Below are 17939 nucleotides of genomic sequence, written 5' to 3'. Positions count from 1 at the left end.
GGTTTGAGGTTTTACCGTGTGTTGACGCGTTTTTGCATTAGTGTGTAGCGGCATTTTTCCATGTTTGCTGTTTTTAGCTTTTTTTTTTTAACCAAAAAATATAATTTTTTTGGTAAAAAAAAGTCCAAAACCGCCAGTTTGAGGTTTTACGTTTTGCTGCGTTTTTCAGCATTTTTGCATTAGTGTGTAGCGGCATTTTCCCATGTTTGCGGTTTTTAGCATTTTTTTTAACCCAAAATTATCGTTTTTTTGATAAAAAAAAAGTCCAAGACCGCTGGTTTGAGGTTTTACCGTGTTTTGCTGCATTTTTCAGCATACAAGTCAAATTAAAAATGTGTTTTTCAGCTTTTTTTTAGCATTTCTGCATTGGCGTTTTTGGGTCCAAAGAGTCTAAAAATGCCGGTTAGCGGCGTTTTGCCGCGTTAGAGCGTTTTTACAGCTAAAAACCTCCTCTAGAAGCCCGCTAGTCCTGGGTTTTTTTTCCAGCCAAAAAACGTTGATTACAGTCCAGGGGCGGACTGACCATTTGGAAACTCGGGCACTGCCTGAGGGCCCGGGGTCAGTAGGGGGCCCATGAGATGCCCCTGGTACCTTTTTCATAGGCTTTTTTAAGTTTGGGCAAGGACACAGGGGCCCCATGATCCCCTATTGCCCGGGGGCCCCATGCATTGTTAGTCCGCCCCTGGTACAGTCTGTATGGACACATAGGATAACATGCTGGGGGTGATCTGCCAATCCCCGGTCTTGAAGGATCTCTCCATCGCGCACAGTGTACGATCTTCCCCAGGAGGTGTCAGCACATGGTCTGACTCTGTGGGCGTGCCTATGCCGCAGGTACGGAACCGCCTCACAAGCTGAATCCCCGCCCAGTCCAACGCCCCTCGTCCCAGACTCCGCCCCGAGCGGCAGAGTTCTCTGGAACGGCCCGCCCCCGTCCGGAAAGTGCCCGCCCCGTGGTCACGTGAATCGGCCGGGCTGTGAGGTGGAGCCGAGCCGCCATTTTCCTCCAGCTCCCCGTCCTGTGTCACCTGTACGGCGGCTGCAAGGGCCGGGAATAGCGGCGGGTGGGATCCGGTACTCCTCCTCCATGCTCAGGTGTACGGCTGGTCTGATCACACCGGATCCCCTCCAGGCCTGATCCTCTTTCTGTCCCCCCTCCCCTTACCGGTACCTTCTACCCCCCTTCCCCCGGAGCCGCCATGTCCGGACAGAGCATCACCGACCGCATCACGGCGGCTCAGCACAGTGTCACCGGATCCGCCGTCTCCAAAACCGTCTGCAAGGCCACCACCCACGAGGTCATGGGGCCCAAGAAGAAGCACCTGGACTGTGAGTGCCTGGGGGGGGGGGGGAGATGTGTGCTGACTGAGGGGCCCCTGGGGGCCACAGACCTTTCACCTGTCTGGAGTCCTCCGCAATGTTGTGTGCTAAGGGGGCCCCCCCAGGGGCCAAACACTGTGTATATCAGTATTGCACAGGGGCCCCTCCAGGAGGTTGTGTTCGCACAGGGGCCCTAAACTTTTGTGACCATAAAATGCAGAGGAGTCCTGTGTGATGATGGCGGGGCCTCTGGAGATCGGGGGTTCTATTGGTGACAGAGGGGCCCCTGGTGCTCAGAGGGGTACATTGATGACAGGGCTACTGTGAGGTGACAGAGGGGCCCCTGGTGCTCAGAGAGGTACTTTGATGACTGGGCTACTGTGAGGTGACAGAGGGGTACTTTGATGACTGGGGTACTGTGAGGTGACAGAGGGGTACTTTGATGACTGGGGTACTGTGAGGTGACAGAGGGGCCCCTGGTGCTCAGAGAGGTACTTTGATGACTGGACTACTTTGATGACTGGGGTACTGTGAGGTGACAGAGGGGCCCCTGGAGCTCAGAGGGGCCTCATGTGATGGAGGGCCCCTTGGTGCTCTGAGGGATGCCTTATGGTGATGGAGGGGCCCCTGGTGCTCAGACAGGTCCTGTGTATTGACTGAGGAGCTCCTGGTGCTGAGAGGGGTGCTATTTGTTGATGGAGGTGCCCCTGGTGCTCAGAGGGCCCCTTGGTGTACATGTTTTGCATGGTGGTGCAGGGACCCCTATTGCTCAGGGTCTAGTGTGGTGCTGGAGGGGCCCATATTGCTTAGGGTCTAGTGTGGTGCTGGAGGGGCCCCTGGTGCCCAGATGGGTACTATTTGGTGCCAGAGGGACCCCTGGTTCTCGGCTGGGTGGGGAGGTCCAATTGGTGTAGGAGGGGTCTCTGGTGCTCAGAACGGTCCAGTACTTGGTCCTAGAAGGGGTTCCTGGTGTACATAGGGGGCCTGTGTGGTAGTTGAAGAGTCCTGTGTGGGCCCCTGTTGTAAACATGGGTTCTGTGTGTGATGTAGGGGCCCCTGGTGCAGTGATGGAAGGACCACTGGTATTCAAAGGAACCTCTGATACACATATGGGGCCTGTGTGATGGAGGACCCCCCCCCCATTATGCATACGGGTTCTGTGTAGTGATGGAGGGGCCTGAGGTGATGATGGGGCCCCTTGTGCACAGAGGAGTCCTGTGTGGTGTTCTAGGGCTCTCTCGGGTCCCATGCAGGTGTTTGGAGCCAGTTGCACAGTCTTCTGTTTTTGGGGTTGTGGGTCTTGTAAGACACATCGTTGTGTTGTAGGACATGTTGTATGTGACACGTGAGGGGCCCCCGGTGTGCAGTGGGTTATTTCAGGGGACGTTGGTGCTTCTCTGTTTCCTGTGGGGTGATTGAGGGGATCCTGACATGTCCTGTGTGTCAGACGGGTACACTGCTAGATGTTAGAACTGAGGGGGGCAAGCGTGTGTGGTTTGTTCAGTGGGTGTCCCTGCCTTGAGACCCCCTATGTGCCTGGAGAGTGAGGATGGGGGTCTGTAGGAGGTTGTGTCATCTGTGTGTCTGGGAGCTCTGATTGTTCCTCACTGTGGCCAGCAATGTGTCATTGTGTGTGGTGATGGAAGACTCGGTGTTGTGGAGTCTCTTGGTGGCTTATGACGTGTAGCAATTTATTTATAGTAAGTCATTCAGCAATGTACCTTCAGCTACGAGAGACCCCAGAACATCCTATGTACCTTCAGCTACGAGAGACCCCAGAACATCCTATGTCCCTTCAGCTACGAGAGACCCCAGAACATCCTATGTACCTTCAGCTACGAGAGACCCCAGAACATCCTATGTCCCTTCAGCTACGAGAGACCCCAGAACATCCTATGTCCCTTCAGCTACGAGAGACCCCAGAACATCCTATGTCCCTTCAGCTACGAGAGACCCCAGAACATCCTATGTCCCTTCAGCTACGAGAGACCCCAGAACATCCTATGTCCCTTCAGCTACGAGAGACCCCAGAACATCCTATGTCCCTTCAGCTACGAGAGACCCCAGAACATCCTATGTCCCTTCAGCTACGAGAGACCCCAGAACATCCTATGTCCCTCAGCTACGAGAGACCCCAGAACATCCTATGTCCCTCAGCTACGAGAGGCCCCAGAACATCCTATGTCCCTTCAGCTACGAGAGGCCCCAGAACACCCTATGTCCCTTCAGCTACGAGAGGCCCCAGAACACCCTATGTCCCTTCAGCTACGAGAGACCCCAGAACATCCTATGTCCCTCAGCTACGAGAGGCCCCAGAACATCCTATGTCCCTTCAGCTACGAGAGGCCCCAGAACACCCTATGTCCCTTCAGCTACGAGAGGCCCCAGAACACCCTATGTCCCTTCAGCTACGAGAGGCCCCAGAACACCCTATGTCCCTTCAGCTACGAGAGGCCCCAGAACACCCTATGTCCCTTCAGCTACGAGAGGCCCCAGAACACCCTATGTCCCTTCAGCTACGAGAGGCCCCAGAACACCCTATGTCCCTTCAGCTACGAGAGGCCCCAGAACACCCTATGTCCCTTCAGCTACGAGAGGCCCCAGAACATCCTATGTCCCTTCAGCTACGAGAGGCCCCAGAACACCCTATGTCCCTTCAGCTACGAGAGGCCCCAGAACACCCTATGTCCCTTCAGCTACGAGAGGCCCCAGAACACCCTATGTCCCTTCAGCTACGAGAGGCCCCAGAACACCCTATGTCCCTTCAGCTACGAGAGGCCCCAGAACACCCTATGTCCCTTCAGCTACGAGAGGCCCCAGAACACCCTATGTCCCTTCAGCTACGAGAGGCCCCAGAACATCCTATGTCCCTTCAGCTACGAGAGGCCCCAGAACATCCTATGTCCCTTCAGCTACGAGAGGCCCCAGAACATCCTATGTCCCTTCAGCTACGAGAGGCCCCAGAACATCCTATGTCCCTTCAGCTACGAGAGGCCCCAGAACATCCTATGTCCCTTCAGCTACGAGAGGCCCCAGAACATCCTATGTCCCTTCAGCTACGAGAGGCCCCAGAACATCCTATGTCCCTTCAGCTACGAGAGGCCCCAGAACATCCTATGTCCCTTCAGCTACGAGAGGCCCCAGAACATCCTATGTCCCTTTAGCTACGAGAGGCCCCAGAACATCCTATGTCCCTTCAGCTACGAGAGGCCCCAGAACATCCTATGTCCCTTCAGCTACGACAGACCCCAGAACACCATCCGCTAACATCTTAATATAAGGGCTCTTGTAGTTGGGAGGATAACGTGGTCTCGGAGCTCCAGTAATTGGGGGGGGATTGTGCAGTCTTGGCTCCCTTGTAGTTGGGGGGGGGGGGGATTGCGCGGTGTTGGGTCTCTTGTATTTGGGGCTGATGGCGTGGTCTTGGGGCTCTTGTTGGTGGTGGCGCTGTCTTGGGGCTCTTGCCGTTGGGGGTGGTGGCGCCGTCTTGGGGCTCTTGCCGTTGGGGGTGGTGGTGCCGTCTTGGGGCTCTTGCCGTTTGGGGGGGTGGCGCCGTCTTGGGGCTCTTGCCGTGGGGGGTGGTGGCGCCTTCTTGGGGCTCTTGCCGTGGGGGGTGGTGGCGCCGTCTTGGGGCTCTTGCCGTGGGGGGTGGTGGCGCCGTCTTGGGGCTCTTGCCCTTGGGGGTGGTGGCGCCGCCTCTGGGCTCTTGCCGTGTGGGGGGTGGTGGCGCCGTCTTGGGGCTCTTGCCGTGTGGGGGGTGGTGGCGCCGTCTTGGGGCTCTTGCCGTGTGGGGGGTGGTGGCGCCGTCTTGGGGCTCTTGCCGTGTGGGGGGTGGTGGCGCCGTCTTGGGGCTCTTGCCGTGTGGGGGGTGGTGGCGCCGTCTTGGGGCTCTTGCCGTGTGGGGGGTGGTGGCGCCGTCTTGGGGCTCTTGCCGTGTGGGGGGTGGTGGCGCCGTCTTGGGGCTCTTGCCGTGTGGGGGGTGGTGGCGCCGTCTTGGGGCTCTTGCCGTGTGGGGGGTGGTGGCGCCGTCTTGGGGCTCTTGCCGTGTGGGGGGTGGTGGCGCCGTCTTGGGGCTCTTGCCGTGTGGGGGGTGGTGGCGCCGTCTTGGGGCTCTTGCCGTGTGGGGGGTGGTGGCGCCGTCTTGGGGCTCTTGCCGTTTTGGGGTAGGTGGCGCCGTCTTGGGGCTCTTTCCCTTGGGGGTGGTGGCGCCGTCTTGGGGCTCTTGCCGTTTTGGGGGACTTGCCGTGGCGCCGTCTTGGGGCTCTTGCCCTTGGGGGTGGTGGCGCCGTCTTGGGGCTCTTGCCGTGGGGGGTGGTGGCGCCTTCTTGGGGCTCTTGCCGTGGGGGGTGGTGGCGCCGTCTTGGGGCTCTTGCCGTGGGGGGTGGTGGCGCCGTCTTGGGGCTCTTGCCGTGTGGGGGGTGGTGGCGCCGCCTTGGGGCTCTTGCCGTGTGGGGGGTGGTGGCGCCGTCTTGGGGCTCTTGCCGTGTGGGGGGTGGTGGCGCCGTCTTGGGGCTCTTGCCGTTTTGGGGTAGGTGGCGCCGTCTTGGGGCTCTTTCCCTTGGGGGTGGTGGCGCCGTCTTGGGGCTCTTGCCGTTTTGGGGGACTTGCCGTGGCGCCGTCTTGGGGCTCTTGCCCTTGGGGGTGGTGGCGCCGTCTTGGGGCTCTTGCCGTTTGGGGGGTGGTGGCGCCGTCTTGGGGCTCTTGCCGTGTGGGGGGTGGTGGCGCCGTCTTGGGGCTCTTGCCGTTTTGGGGGACTTGCTGTGGCGCCGTCTTGGGGCTCTTGCCCTTGGGGGTGGTGGCGCTGTCTTGGGGCTCTTGCCGTTTGGGGGGTGGTGGCGCCGTCTTGGGGCTCTTGCTGTTTGGGGGGACTTGCCGTGGCGCCGTCTTGGGGCTCTTGCCCTTGCGGGTGGTGGCGCTGTCTTGGGGCTCTTGCCGTGTGGGGGGTGGTGGCGCCGTCTTGGGGCTCTTGCCGTGTGGGGGGTGGTGGTGCCGTCTTGGGGCTCTTGCCGTTTGGGGGGTGGCGGCGCCGTCTTGGGGCTCTTGTAGTGAGTTGCCATGTAGTTGGTTGCTTTGTTCTGGGCAGACGTTGGCTTTGTATGATTCAGGCTTTTTCTCTGTTGTGGTGTCTGTGGGCTCCTCTTTGTTTCTTGGCTGTTCTGTGATGTGGCCGAGTTCCTGTGTTTTGGATACGTCTGTGGCTGTCGGGCTTTCATGTAACTTGACTCAGGGCTGTTGCGCCTGTTTAGTCACACTCTCTTATATTGTATAGGTATCATGCAGTCCTATAGCCAGGTGATTTCAGTGTTACCAGCATACTGAGGTCAGGATCGGTGAATGCTGGGAATTAGGAAATAAAACAACTCTTGCAGTGCACCAGCCCCACAGTGCAAGGGTTAAATGCACATTAGGAATTGGTGGTAGAGGTAACGGCTGATGTCTTTTTCCTTGCTCCCCATGTCTGACATTCCAAGTTGTGATCGCTCCCTCACCTTCGGAGACCATTCAGGAATATGTGCAACCGCTGGCTGAAGCACCTTAGAGAAGAGGGTAGGGGTGACCTGTCGCACATCTTGGGGGAAGCCTGATGTAGCAAGGTAAAGGAAAGCGTTACAGCTTGTTCCAATACCCGTAGACCTAAGGGGACCTCACTGCAAGGGTATCTATTGTCTTTCCTGGTTCCCGGAATTGGGCTTTAATCAGCATCAATACCTGTAAAGGCTGGAAACCATAGCAAGCTCTGGAGGTGCAAGTCTGCTCTATCACCTCTGGGAAGTGAAATTGTCATTGTGAAAGTTTCAGTTGTATCTTGTGGTTACTACAGAGAGGCGTTAAGAATAAATACGTTCATATGTTCCTTTGGGTACTGTCATCTGGGGACAGTTTACACCTAGTAGGTTCCAAACGAGAGGAGTCTTCCTGTAGGATGCCAAATGTAATGGTATTAACCCCTTGCCCTCCAGAAGATTTACCCTCCTTCCTGACCTGGCCATTTATTGTGATATGGAAGTTAATTTAACTGACAATTGCGCAGTCATGCAATGCTGCACCCAAATTAAATGTATGTCCTTTTTTCCCCACAAGTAGAGCTTTCTTTTGGTGGAATTTGATCACCTCTGCGGTTTTTACTTTTTGCATTATAAACAAAAAAAATTGATAATTTTGGAAAAAAAAAAAAATTTTTATTTTCTGCTATAAACATATCCAATAAAATAAATTAAAAAAAAATCAAATTTCTTCATAAATTTAGGACAAAATGTATTCTGCTACATATTTTTGGTAAACCAATCCCAATAATTGTATATTATTTTGAGAAAAAGTTATAGTGTCTACAAATATGCTCCGTATACTGGAATTTAAAAAATATATATTTTTTAATACTAGTAATGCCGGTGATCAGCGACTTATAGTAGGACTGCAGTGGACATTTTTAACACTGACTCTGTGGGAATCTGTAACACTAATACAGCGATCAGTGGTAAAAATATACACTAATCACTGTACTAATGACACTGGTTGGGAAGGGGTTAAAATCTAGGGTGATCAAAGGGTTAAGTGTGTGTCTAGCTATGTGATTGGTGTATGCTAGATGGTGCTTTTACTAAGGGAAGTGATGGATCGTGTTCTCAGCTCTGCAGAGACTCACGATCCATGACTCCCCTCGACACAACAGGGCTGGGCCTATGTAAACATAGATACAGCTCTGCTCTTCCTCCCTGACTGACGATCTGCAGGTGCCGGCCAGCAATTGCTCGCCCAGGATTTGTTGATCAGTTTGTGTTGTGACATTTCATAGCAGAAGCGATCTTCTAACGGTCCGCACCCTGTGCGGTGAAAGTGCAGTCACGTATGTATGTGTATATGTATGTATGTATGTGTATATATATATATATATGTGTATGTGTGTGTGTATATATATATATATATATATATATATATATATATATATATATATATATATATATATGGGATTTTGCACAGGAAAGCCGCCCTGTAGCAGTAAAACTGCGATAGAGAGGATGTCAAGTTGTTAAAGTGATAATTTCAGGGGTTCACTGCCATGAAGTGTCAGGCCTCTTTCACATGGGCATGGAGATGCACTGGTGTTATGGGCATCCCTGTGTCGGTGTCTCATTGTTGTCTATTGGGACATGCGGCTGTTTTCTATTGGAGCAAACCCAAGAAGTAATATCCATAGTTCATGTTTTCTATTGGAGCACACCCAAGACGTAATATCCCTAGTAATTAACTTATTTTTTGCACTTATTGAACAAATATTACAAAACACTTTTAATTCTATTTAAATAATGTGAACCAGCGCTTTGAATGCGATCCCTTAATTCACCACAGCTGCTGTGCCAAGTGCTATACTAATCGTATCAGCCCTTATACACGGCTCAAATAATTTAACAAAACACTTTGAAAACACATCAGATCTCAATGGGGAAACATCTCCTGCTGGATATCTATACTGATATGGATGGGTAATGTGTTAGGAATGTAAGGATGTCCCATCGATTGATGGAAATGATCAACCTACAGAGGACTGAATTCAAAGACACCCCGAAAATCAAAGTAAAAAGATGATGCAGCAGACTAGTCCATTTTGCTAAAATTTCATTGCAGTAACTCAAAATGATCCTCCGGTAGTTTGTATGGCCCCCACGTGCTTGTATGCATGCCTGACAACATCGGGGGAGGCTCTTAATGAGACAATGCATGGTGTCCTGAAATATTTCCTCCTAGATCTGGACCAGGGCATCACTGAGCTGGACAGTCTGAGGTGCAACCTGGTCGCATCGGATGGACTGAAACATGATATCCCAGAGGTGTTCTATTGGATTTAGGTCAGGAGAGTGTGGGGGCCATTCACTGGTATCAATTCCTTCATCCTCCAGGAACTGCCTGCATACTCTCGGCACATGAGGACAGGCATTGTCATGCACCAGGAGGAACCCAGGACCCACTGCACCAGTGTAGGGTCTGACAATGGGTCCAAGGATTTCATCCCGATACCTAATGGCAGTCAGGGTGCCGTTGTCTAGCCTGTAGAGGTCTATGCATCCCTCCATGGATATGCCTCCCCAGACCATCACTGACCCACCACCAAAATGGTCATGCTGAGCGATGTTACAGGCAGCTTAACGTTCTCCACGGCTTCTCCAGACCCTTTCATGTCTGTCACATGTGCTCAGGGTGAACCTGCTCTCATCTGTGAAAAGCACAGGGTGCCAGTGGGGGACCTGCCAATTCTGGTGTTCAATGGCAAATACCAATCAAGTTCTATGGTGCTGGGCAGTGAGCACAGGGCCCACTAGAGGACGTCGGGCCCTCAGGCCACCCTCATGAAGTCTGTTTCTGGTTGTTTGGTCAGAGACATTCACACCAGTGACCTGCTGGAGGTCATTTTGTAGGGCTCTGGCAGTGCTCATCCTGTTCCTCCTTGTGCAAAGGAGCAGATACCGGTCCTGCTGATGGGTTAAGGACCTTCTACGGCCCTGTCCAGCTCTCCTAGAGTAACTGCCTGTCTCCTGGAATCTCCTGCATTTTCTTGAGACTGTGCTGGGAGACACAGGAAAGCTTCTGGCAATGCCACGTATTGATGTGCCATTCTGGAGTGATTGGACTGCCAGTGCAACCTCTGTAGGGTCCAGGTATTGCCTCATGCTACCAGTAGTGACACTGACCCTAGCCAAATGCAAAACTAGTGAAAAACAGTCAGAAAAGATGAAAGGAAAAAAAATGTCAGTGGCCTCCACCTGTAAAACCATTCCTGTTTTGGGGGTCATCTCATTGTTGTCCATCTAGTGCACCTGTTGTTAATTTTGTTAACACCAAAGCAGCTGAAACTGATTAACAACCCCCTCTGCTACTTAACTGACCAGATCAATATCCCAGGAGTTTAATTTACTTGGTGCTAGACTCTGATTAAAAAATGTTTCAATTGTTTTGAGCCGTGTATATAAACTATCTTTTATATAGCGCTATTGGTTTTTGTTTAAACATGTGCAACAAACAAGCATATTCTCTACAATGCTCCTATCCTCAAAAATGAAACATGATTCAATAATAATACACCCTGTTCCAAATTATTATGCAAATTATATTTTTCTCATTTCCCTAAATGATGTAAATAACAGTCGGCATAATTCTCATGTTACAACTATTAAGAGTACAATTCACCTTTTATTGAACAAACCTCCTAATGATAACAGGATTTTTGTTCCCAATTATTCCGCACAGTAAGTTTCAAAACACTTTATAGGTTGTAAAGAACTGAAAATTGTCATTTGTTGTGTTTGCAGCATATTTACTGAAATCAAAAGCTATTTCAATCAAACTTTTAACAACATTTTAACTTTTTAAACATTTTAACAGGTCACATTACATTGTAACATAGGACCCCTTATTTGATAGCAGCTTCACAAGTCTTGCATCCATTGAACTTGTGAGTTTTTGGACAGTTTATGCTTGAATTTGTTTGCAAGATGTCAGAATAGCCTCCCAGAGCTGTTTTGGATGTAAACTGCCTCCCACCCTCATAGATCTTTTTCTTGAGGATGCTCCAAAGGTTCTCAATAGGATTGAGGTCAGGGGAGGATGGAGGCCACACCATGACTTTCTCTCCTTTTATCCCCATAGCAGCCATTGATGCAGAGGTATTCTTTGCAGCATGAGATGGTGCATTGTCATGCATGAAGATGATTTTATTACGGAAAGCATAGTTCTTCCTTCTGTACCAGGGAAGAAAGTGGTCAGTCATAAACTCCACATACTTTGCAGTGGTCATCTTTACATCTTCGGGGCCCCTAAAGGGGCCGACCAGCTCTGTTCCCATGATTCCGGCCCAAAACATGACTCCACCACCGCCTTGCTGACGTCGCAGCCTTGTTGGAACAGGGTGGCCGTCCACCAACCATCCACTACTCCATCCATCTGGACCATCCAGGGTTGCAGGGCACTCATCAGTGAACAGGACTGTTTGAAAATTAGTTTTCATGTATTTTTCTGCCCAATGCAGCCATTTCTGCTTGTGACCATTGGTTAGTGGTGGCCAAATAGAAGGTTTAAGCACAGTTGCAAGACTCTGGAGGACTCTACACCTTGATGTTCGTGGGACTCCAGAGGCACCAGCAGCTTCAAATATCTGTTTGCTGCTATGTAATGGTATTTTAGCAGCTGCTCTCTTGATCCGATGCATGGATCTGGCAGAAATCTTCCTCAATGTGCCTTTATCTGCACCAACCCATCTGTGCTCTGAATCAGCCACAAATCTCTTAATAGTGTGATGATCACGCTTAGGTTTTCGTGAAATATCTAATGTTTTCATACCTCGTCCAAGGCATTGAACTATTTCACTCTTTTCGGCAGCAGAGAGATCCTTTTTCTTCCCCATATTGCTTGAAAATGGTGCTCTGCTTCATAATGTGGAACACCCTCCTTTAGTAGTTTTTCCTTAAATTGGGCTCACCGGCCAATCTAATTATCACAGGTGTCTGAGATTGTTTTCAGTGATCAAAAGAGCCCTGACACACAATGCCATCCATGAGTTAAACGGAAAAACAAAATATTTAATCTTTGTGACACTTAAATAGAATTTGCATAATAATTTGGAACAGGGTGTAATGGGGCATAGCAGGAAGGGACATCATCCAACACAGTGACACTAGAAGTGGTAATACAGGAGAAGGTGGCGGTGAGAGAGCCTAGAGCCAGATCCGTGTTTTCTCTATGCGTATGATGTAACATACGTTTTTATTCTGGTGCAAGGGTATGCACCTAACAATGTGAGTGGGCATTGTGGAAGTGGTTTTTAATAAATAAAAGGTTTTAAAGATTTCACACTATATGGTAGTCTCCCTTCATCTCTCCCTACATGTTGTGTGTCATTTAAAAATATAGAGTGCTGCTGGCCCAAGAAGAAGGCTGATGGTGGTTATCCATGATCCTAAGCTCTGTATGACTCGGCTGTGATAGGTATTCATGTAAGTCTGGTGTGTGTTCTGTGTTGATGGTGGAGGATTTCAGTAACACGATGGCACTTTTTGAGCACGGACACTTTAATACGTTTGAAGGCATTGTGCATTATACTGTGAATACCTGAAAACACTTGGGCACTTTATATACACAGAGACTTTGTTGAAGCACAAAGGACACTTTATTGTATCATGTTTTATTTGAGGATAGGAGCATTGTAGGGAATATGCTTGTTTATTGCACATGTTTAACCACTTCCAGTCCGGACACTTTTACCCCCTTCCTGTCCAGGGCAATTTTCAGCTTTCAGCACTATCACACTTTGAATGACAATTGCGCAGTCATGCAGCACTGTACCCATATGAATTGTTTACCATTTTTTTTTGAGACAGATACAGCTTTATTTTGTTGGTATTTATTCACTGCTGGGATTTAAATTTTTTTTGCTATGTAAATGAAAAAGTCCAAAAAGTTTGAAAAAAAGTGTTTTTTTTAAATAAAATTTTGCAAATAAATAATATTTCATCATAAATCTTGGCCAAAATTTATTCCGTTTATCTTTGTTGTAAAAAAAAAAAATCCAAATTAGTTTATAACCAAAAATTATAATTTTTAAACATTTTTTTTTACATTTTTATTTTATTTTTTATATTATATATTTTTATATTTTTTTTTTTTTTACATACTGTCACCTTAGCAGTACAATGTCACCATGGTGACATTGTGGGGGGTGATGAAGATTTTTTTTTTTTTTTTTTTTTTTTACACTGATTGCTTTTACACCCATATAGGATGTAAAAGCAATCATTTCTCCTCCTCTCTATCTGCATTCTTGCACTCATTGAGAAGTACTGTGTGAGCTTGTCACATGGTACAAGGCTGTTGTGAATAGCTGATTGCTTTTACAGCCTTTATGGGTATAAAAGCAATAATTTCTCCTTCTCTCTAGCTGCATTTTTGCAGCCATTAAGAACTACTGTGTGAGCTTTGATTGGTCACAGCTTGTCACATGGTACAAGGCTGTTGTGAATAGCCTTGTACCATGTGACCTCTGTGATCATTCACAGATTTCACACGTAGTAAGCAATGATGTCCAGAAGTGACATCTTGCTTACTCCTGCATGTGATCACTGATTGGCCAATCAGTGATCACATGATCGGGGTCTTGTCCGACGATCGGTGTTTCACTGTGTCCGGAGGACACAGTGGGCACCGGATCACGGTGCTTTGCGCTCCCAGGGAGCGCGCACAAGCAGGGGGCAGGGAGGCCGTTTATAAATGGCCACCCGCCCCTGCACTGCCACCGTCCGGCCATTTATATGCAACGGCCGGTCGGGAAGTGGTTAAACAAAAACCAAGAGCACTATATAAAAGATAGGGTACTATTAATTCTATATTTAACAAACGGTGAAAAATAGTGAGTTCCCTAAATGCGGTTTAGAAAGTTCCTCAGTGGTTATCTACATGAGAGGCAGAAGTTGCTCATTGCTCAGGGGATTCCTAGCAAGCTCTGGAGAAAGCCTAGGGTTCCGCAGGACCCTGGTTGATCACATTTTAATTTTTTTTACAAAAAGTGTATAAACACCCAACCCCCACTGTACTTACCTGAATGGTTAATGCTTAGCTAATAGCACCCGCACAGCCAATGTAGCGGTCCAGGGATTTCAAATCCCAACTCTTCTCCCTCTTCTTTCCTCAGCGCTTCTGACCAATCAGAATTTCTGCAGCACATCTGGGACAAGCCTGGGCAAGGAGGGGGTGAAGAGTAGGTATTTCAGATCCCTAGACCACTAAACCCACTGTATGGTCCCTGATAGCTCAGCACTCTATGGAGGTAAATACTGGGGAGGCTGTAGGGTGTCAGCCTTCTATTATTTTCTGAAAAGGTGAGCTTATACTTTGACCCCTTGACACACAATCATGTACATCATTGTGTCCAAACAGTCATATAAGGGCCATGTAAGGGCCATGGCTGCAGCTGTCAGCCATAACCCTGGTATTAACATTTTCAGCTGGCCATTCCTTAACCTGTAAAAGTGATCCGAGCCACTAATTAGCCTCTGGATTAATTTTACAAATACCAGGAGGGGTCACTACCCCACCCTCAGACCCAACCCCACTGGTTCTCTACGTGTAAGTACCTTGTTTCCTGTCCTACCTGGGACTTGATCTGGTGGTTGCAGCCAATTACAATAGAGGTGATCGGGGAATGGAATTATCTCTATCGTCTAGGACAGTGGTCGGCAAGCCGCGGCTCGCGAGCCACATGCGGCTCTTTACACGCTTTAATGCGGCTCTTGTGTGCCGGGCGCCCGCTCCCCTCCCTCCTCTCGGGCAGCAGGGACTCTGCAGCGTGATCCAAAAATAAAACAGCCAGGGCAGCGCGCTCAAATGCAATGATTGGCCAGTCTCGCTGCCACTCACATCCTGATAGCCAGTGATTGGCTGTCAGGATGTGTGTAGGCGGGGCAGCGTGACGAACGTGAGAGGAGCTAGGCTCCTCTCACAGTCCGCCCTGAAGACCGGAACGGCGCGGGAACACGGCGAGAGGAACGCGTGGAGCAAAGGTAAGTGAATTGACACAGGGGGGACTTGGCTTACTACTTGCTACTTACTTACTACTACTATATGAGGGATGAATTAATATGGGGGATGAATTAATATGGGGGATGAATTACTATGGGGGATGAATTAATATGGGGGATGAATTACTATGGGGGGGGGATGAATTACTATAGGGGGGATGAATTACTATATGGGGGATGAATTACTATAGGGGGGATGAATTACCATAGGGGGGATGAATTACCATATGGGGGATGAATTACTATATGGGGGATGAATTACTATATGGGGGATGAATTACTGTAGGGGGATGAATTACTGTAGGGGGATGAATTACTGTAGGGGGATGAATTGCTATGGGGGATGAATTGCTATAGGGGGGATGAATTGCTATAGGGGGGATGAATTGCTATAGGGGGGATGAATTACTATGGGGGATGAATTACTATATGGGGGATGAATTACTATGGGGGATGAATTACTATATGGGGGATGAATTACTATATGGGGGATGAATTACTATATGGGGGATGAATTACTATATGGGGGATTAATTACTATATGGGGGATGAATTGCTATAGGGGGGATGAATTACTATGGGGGATGAATTACTATAAAAACTTATTGAAACTAAAAACAGTGTACCATCCTATTTATTTTCAGTTTAAAAATGTGGCTCTCAAAATAAATTTCAATCATGATTTTGGCGAGATTTGGCTCAGTAGAAAAAAAAGGTTGCCCACCACTGGTCTAGGGGACTGGAAGCGACAAGCATTTTGGCACTTATGGTTAAGGAAAATGTGCACAGAGCCATTATTTGTTTCTGGAAAGCATGAGATCATTGTGGTTTTTGTTTTTTTTAATCTCGCGCATTCAGGGTAGAGGAGAAATCTGGGGTTATGGACCCCAGATGTCTCCATAAAGAGAACCTGTCATGCCTTCCTATCACAAGGGATGATTACATTTCTTGTGACAGCAATAAAAGTGATCAAAAATCAATTAAAGGGACAGTGCAAAAAAAAAAAAATGAATAAAAGAACTTACATTTTTTTAAAGCGCCCCCATCGCCTATGGAGATTTTTAGGTATCGCAGTTTGTCGACATTCCATGTGCAATTTTAAAATGTGACATGTTGGGTATCTATCTATTCGGCACGACATCATCTTTTATATGTTATAAAAAATTGAGATATATAGTGTGTTTTGTTTTTTTTAAATAAATTGTTTGAAAAACCTTTTGAGCTAATACCGTGTGACATAAGAAATTGCAACCACCACCATTTTATTCTCTAGGGCTTCTGCTAAAAAAAATCTATAATGTTTTGGTGCTTCTAAGAAATTTTCTAGCAAAAAATACAGATTTTTACTTGTAAACAAAAAGTGTGGGTAAAGACCTGGTCTTCAAGTTGTTAAGGTCAGCAGAGGCTGTAAAGGGGGACACTGATGGGGGACTCTAACAAAAGAGAGCAGTCTAATGGGGACCCTGAAGGGGAACTGTTATGTAAAGGGAAACTGAGGGGTCCCTGGGGAAGGGCTCTGATGAGGACCATGGTGTAAGGCAGTGTTTCTCAACTCCAGTCCTCATGGACCCCCAACAGGTCATGTTTTCAGGATTTCCATTATTTTGCACAGGTGATTTGATCAGTTTCACTGCCTTAGTAATTACCACAGCTGTTTCATCTGAGGGAAATCCTGAAAACATGACCTGTTGGGGGTCCATGAGGACTGGAGTTAAGAAACACTGGTGTAAGGGAAGGGTGGGCTCTGATGGAATTTTTTCCAATCCAGAAGTATTTGTAAAATATGCAATATGGCCCTCATACTGAGACGTTTGGGGACCCCTAGTATAGAACACGCCTCAATTCATGCGGTTGAGTCTCGATCAGTTTACAGTTGGTGGTCAGATTACAAAATCACAGTGTAATTGGCCTGACATTGTGCAATGTTGGAGCTGTTTGATTCACTTATTAATTTATTTCAGGTACTTATATAGTGCTGTCAATTTATGCAGCACTTTACATATATATTGTACATTCACATCAGTCCCTAACCCTCAAGGGGTGTACAATCTAAGGTCCCTAACTTACATTCATACATACACATACTAGGGACAATTTAGACAGAATCCAATTCACCTACCAGCATGTCTTTGGAGGGTGGGAGGAAACCGGAGTACCCGACGGAAACCCACGCAGGCACAGGGAGAACAAGCAAACTCCAGGCAGGTGGTGCCATGGTTGGGATTCGAACCAATGACCCTAGTACTGCCAGACGGAAGTGCTAACCATTTAGCCACTGTGCTGCCCACTTTGGAACTTATTGGGAAACAGATAACACAAGTATGATTTAAAGTGACGCTGCTCTGTGCAATCATATTACACAGAGCAGTCCCTTATCTCTTTTATAGTGTTCCCCTGCCAGCGCTGTCTGTATCTACCTTCTGCAGTAGCAAGGATGGGGGGGGGCACCCATGTGACTGTCCTAGCCTACCTCCTTCATTCATTGGTGTTTAGTTCTTCCAAATGTGGAGGCTTAGCATCATATGTGGGTATGACCTCTAGAGATCTGCATTCAAATACATTCTTCCAAGGAATCCCCACTCCTCCAGGCTGACATCCAAGCTATCAAGGCATTTTTATATTTGCATAACTCCTCCCAAGAACCAGCCCACTGCTTGTATCAGGGCTGAGAACACTTGAGATTAGTACTGAGGCAGGGTGCTGTGGTGTTTCTAAGAAGCTATGTGAAGTACCCTACCAGCCCCTACTACCTGCCATGATCTGCCTGCATTTCATAGAGAAGCAAAGAGACTCAGTGATGGTATCACTGGATCTAAAATAAGCATTTAATGAAAATGGAACCCTTCCCATGTTGATTGGGGCACCATAGAAGACGAAATGTAAGCAAGTAAAACTTTATTAAGAACTGTCAACTCTGAAAGTGTTTGTAAAGGCTTATATGTGTTTTTTTTTTTTGTGTTTTTATTAAAATGGTTAACATACTTGATTGCTCTGTGCAGAGTGGCCCTGAACCTCCTCTTCTGGGGTTCAGCTTCTCCTCCTCTTCTCTGTGTGCTCCTA

The 17939-nt window shown here is 48.3% G+C and overlaps 1 protein-coding gene across 12 annotated transcripts in view; it reads left to right on the top strand.

Moving 5' to 3' along the window:
• The first annotated feature begins 966 nt into the window (after positions 1-966).
• PICALM (phosphatidylinositol binding clathrin assembly protein) overlaps positions 967-17939 on the top strand; it is a 198037-nt gene continuing 181064 nt past the window's right edge. For all 12 annotated transcript variants that reach the window (XM_089662407.1, XM_089662414.1, XM_089662412.1 and 9 more), the window contains exon 1: positions 967-1329. In XM_089662407.1, the coding sequence (XP_089518533.1) occupies positions 1200-1329 (130 nt within the window). In that variant the 5' untranslated portion in view covers positions 967-1199. The remainder of the gene's footprint in view (positions 1330-17939) is intronic.

This window comes from Staurois parvus, unplaced genomic scaffold (assembly GCF_062004578.1).
Source record: "Staurois parvus isolate SC_StPar_1 unplaced genomic scaffold, SC_StPar_1.0 ptg001468l, whole genome shotgun sequence".
NCBI lineage: Eukaryota > Metazoa > Chordata > Amphibia > Anura > Ranidae > Staurois > Staurois parvus.
Note: the sequence above shows the minus strand (reverse complement) of the source record. Positions and strands in the feature narration are given on the sequence as shown.